General features: G+C 38.3%; 1 protein-coding gene across 1 annotated transcript; it reads left to right on the forward strand.

The window, feature by feature from the left end:
- The first annotated feature begins 313 nt into the window (after positions 1-313).
- Positions 314-4,275, forward strand: LOC145088931 (Plant invertase/pectin methylesterase inhibitor superfamily). Its single transcript, XM_079027414.1, has 3 exons — positions 314-1,389; positions 2,095-2,234; positions 3,354-4,275. The coding sequence occupies exons 1-3, from the start codon at positions 419-421 to the stop codon at positions 4,049-4,051; spliced, it is 1,809 nt and encodes a 602-aa protein (XP_078883540.1). The 5' UTR covers positions 314-418; the 3' UTR covers positions 4,052-4,275.
- The last annotated feature ends 274 nt before the right edge of the window (positions 4,276-4,549 follow it).

The following is a 4,549-nucleotide window of genomic DNA, read 5'->3' on the forward strand; positions in this document are numbered from 1 at the left end:
CTATTAAACTACTTTTAATTTACACTTATATCGAACCCTCAACCTGAAAAAGAAAGCACAACATAATACCGTTGGTGGGGGAGAAACCTTGGTAATTAAATATTTTAGCTGAATTATTTAGTTCTTATATCGACTATATTTGAATATAATCTTTGTAACTAATACAAAAGTAAACAAGAAAAAACAATACGGCAAAAAAAAAAGGTAAACAGGGGAATGGATAATTGGGTGCCGGTAGTTGCCACCAGCTAAGCCCTCAGACATCGACTTCACAACAACTGCTGCTACTGCCATTGCTATTACTACTGCCGCCCCATATACATATATATAGTTTATAGTTTATATACACACACACCAAATCACTTCACTCATTTAACCATCATCACCACTTTCGATCGATTCTCATCTGAAATTAAACATGGAGTACGGCAGGCTCGGCAAGTACCAGCCGGGAAAGAACCGACCTGATACTCCATTAACGCCAAGTGATTATTCCATCCACTCATCTTCAGGGTCAACAACCAACTCTAGTTCAAAAATAAAGCTGCTTCTCATCTTTGCATTCACACTCATTGTCGCGTCGGCGGTGTCGGTGGGTTTGGTGATGCGTCTCCGAACTAAACCCCACGAAGAATCTCAGTCAATAATTCACCCCCGGCCGACGGAAGCCATGTCACGAGTTTGTGGTCGGACACGTTACCAGAATCTGTGTATGAAGTCGCTTCTGGATTTTCCGGGATCACTGAGCGCGTCAGATAAAGACATGATCCACATTTCGGTGAACATGACGCTGCAGCGCGTCGGAAAGGCGTTGTACACGTCAGCCGGGATTAGTAATGTTCAGATGAACACACGTGTACGATCGGCATATGAGGACTGTCTCGAACTTCTTGAAGACTCCGTGGACCAGCTTTCACGTTCACTGTTTTCGGTGGCTCCGTCTGTCGGTGTCGGTGGCAAAAACGGGCAGCAGCGCGTCGGGTCAACACAGGACGTGATGACGTGGCTCAGCGCTGCGCTCACGAACCAGGACACGTGTACGGAAGGTTTGTCGGAGGTGGAAAACGGGTACGTGAAAAAGCAAATGGAGGAGAAGCTAAAGGACTTGTCGCAGCTGGTGAGCAATTGTTTGGCGATATACGCGGCGGCGAGCGACGGTGATGATTTCAATGGAGTTCCGATACAGCACCGACGTAGGAGGTTAATGTCGTTTCCGAAGTGGTTGGGTAGGAAGGAGAGAAGGTTGCTGCAGTCGCCGGTGGCCGCCATTCAAGCCGACATAGTGGTGTCGAAGGACGGCAATGGGACGTGTAAAACGATCATGGAGGCGATAAAGAAAGCGCCTGAATATAGTAGCCGCCGGATCATAATCTACGTGAAGGCAGGAAGGTAATTTTCCAAATCACTTTTTAGGTAAAACGCGTCATTTCATTATTTCCTTTTTTATGTTCAATCACATGCATTTCTAGTTATTAGCATTTAGCTACATGGATGATATTAGGAATTATATATCCTCTTAAGCTTAATTTTATTAATAATGATAATGGTAATTGGTAACTTATTTTTTATATAGAACTGAATGACGTACCGAACAAACAAAATGTGGGGACAAGAATAACTTTTTTATTAAATGAAAAGGTTGGACTTTAAATACTCTCATAAAATGTGATTGATATCACGTTAAAACTTAATGATGGTTCCTTTGTGTTGAATGCAAAAAGATTAGAGAAATTTTGTTACGTAAGGTAATAATTATGCAATAAGATCTAGTTGATTAACTTGCTTCCTTTTGACTAATTAATTGTGGCGTTTTTGTTTCAATATAAAATCGATAATTATATAACAAACTATGTAAAAATAGATATAATTAAAGAATGTTGGTGGATATATATGATGTTGAAATTGGAATGGAAAATATGTCGCGTTCCAATTTCTCTCGAGTACTTTTATAACGAACCAATTTAATTAAGATTGGGACGTGGGTCATCATCATATATTTATGATGATATTTTTATTAACGCAAATTTGCTAAAAAGTAAATTTGCAAATTGTCTTTGATGCTAACGTTTCATCTTTGTGTTTTGGGAATGCCAGATATGAAGAGAATAATTTGAAGGTAGGGAGGAAGAAAACGAATTTGATGTTCATAGGGGATGGGAAGGGCAAAACCGTCATTACAGGAGGAGTAAGTGTAGTGGCTAACAATGTCACAACTTTCCACACCGCGTCTTTCGGTAAATATTCCTTTTTTCCACTTTTATCCCCGTTTCCCTTTTTGTCGTTTTTATCTTCACATGTTAATCTCCTCTACTCGTTTGACTAAATTACCCTCCTGTTTTCGTGTAAAAAGGTAAAAGGGAAAAGCTACTTTCCAAATCAAGGATAATCCTAGAATTTTGCGATTATTACCATTTTGCCCTAATGACTTTTTCAAGTACTATAACCCTAATGACTTTCTCTTTTGGGAATTTGATTTTTAAACATATCAATTTAACATAATATCATAAAATCTTATGATTGTTTTTTTTAATTTTATTATTTTTTTGGTTTGTATTTTCATTATTAAAGAAAACCTGAGGCTAGAAACTGAAAACAAGAATATTAATGGAGTCACATTACTTGTTGGGGGTCATGGGTATCCAATGCAATGCAAGTAAGTCCATATGGTCAAGGTATTTCAAATTCAAATTATAATCATCAACACCCACCTCCCCATCTACTCTTCTATCCATTCCAATACCTTTTTTTTAAGATAAGTATTAATTGAATTATATGTTTTTCGTTTTATTAAGTATATAAATGGTTTAACTGTAATTGGTATTTTCAATTTTGGTTGTTACACACTCACAGTTTTTACATGAAAGTGTATTGTTCGATTTAATAGGATTGTCGGTAGTGGAGCAGTAAGTCTACAAATAAATAAGAGTTAATTACAACTTTTTTTTTCTTTTGATATTATAAGTTTTTTGTTTTGTACCATTTAACTTAACTATGTAAATTGGAAGGAAGACAGCCACAAACTTGCTGACCCCACTCTGACACTGTACAACAGGATGAAGCTTAGTCCAACTAGTAAATGTATATGACTTATTTGGCACATAAAAATAGAAATTAAAAAATCATTAGTCAAAAAGTAGATTCTTAATTAGTTTAAAGTAAACATAAAACCACATGTGTAAGTGTAACCGATCATATTAGTTTTGAAACATTCGAACAATATACCAAAAAAAGAACCTTTTGTTATTAAATTATATATAGTTGTTTATAATGTATTAAAAGAGCACCATATTCATATCATATATAAGATTGCTGACGTGTGTTGTGTTAAAAACATTGAATAATTTGAAAAACAGCGGCGACCGGCGCTGGTTTCATAGCAAGGGACATGACATTCGAGAACTACGCCGGCCCTGCGAAGCACCAAGCCGTAGCACTAAGAGTTGGTGCAGACCACGCGGTGGTTTACCGCTGCAACATCATCGGATACCAAGACACGTTGTACGTTCACTCTCAACGCCAATTCTTCCGTGAATGCGACATCTACGGGACCGTCGATTTCATCTTTGGAAACGCCGCGGTGGTCTTTCAAAACTGCAGCATGTATGCCCGAAAGCCCATGGCCCTCCAAAAGATCACCATCACCGCCCAAAACCGGAAAGACCCGAACCAAAACACGGGGATTTCAATCCATGCTTGCCGCCTCCTCGCCCAACCGGATCTGGAGGCATCGAAGGGTAGTTTCCCGACGTATCTTGGGCGGCCATGGAAGCTGTTTTCCCGGACGGTGTACATGTTAACCTACATGGGGGACCACATTCACCCTCGGGGTTGGCTCGAATGGAACGCAACCTTCGCGCTTGATACACTCTACTACGGTGAGTACATGAATTACGGGCCAGGTGGCGCCATCGGCCAACGGGTCAACTGGCCAGGGTATCGTGTTATCACCACCACTGTCGAGGCCAGCCGGTTCACCGTTGCACAGTTTATATATGGGTCGTCCTGGTTGCCTTCTACCGGAGTTGCGTTCTTAGCTGGTTTATCTGAGTAATTAATTCTATATATATATCTCTCTAATAATTAACACTTGAAAAAAAAATATTTTTCCATTTATATATAGGTGTTGAATTAAAAATAAACATGAAAGAGAAAAACTTATGCATGTTAATTAGTTGGATATAAGGTTAACGGACGTTGCAAAACATAGTCGCATAGTACCATCTTGTACTATAAATAATATTCCTTTGTATTTGATTTAATATTTTCTTTGGATTACGAATTCAGTAAACATTCTTGAACTATTTGAAACGGAAACAAAACATCTTTGTACTTGTACGTACGTAAATCAATATCATGTATGTGCTTACGAATTCATTATCAGCTTATCATTTTTCAACACCAAAAATATCAATATTCTTCAAATGGTGCGTTAAAGCATATTTAGGCTCAAAAAATTAATTGACGATTTTTTTTTAGTTTTTTGTATGACTGCTGATGAACACGATCGGCAGTCATATGAACTGTTGATTGCTCATCAGCAGTCTATATG

This window comes from Lactuca serriola, chromosome 2, assembly GCF_051521515.1.
Source record: "Lactuca serriola cultivar US96UC23 chromosome 2, Lser_US96UC23_V15, whole genome shotgun sequence".
NCBI lineage: Eukaryota > Viridiplantae > Streptophyta > Magnoliopsida > Asterales > Asteraceae > Lactuca > Lactuca serriola.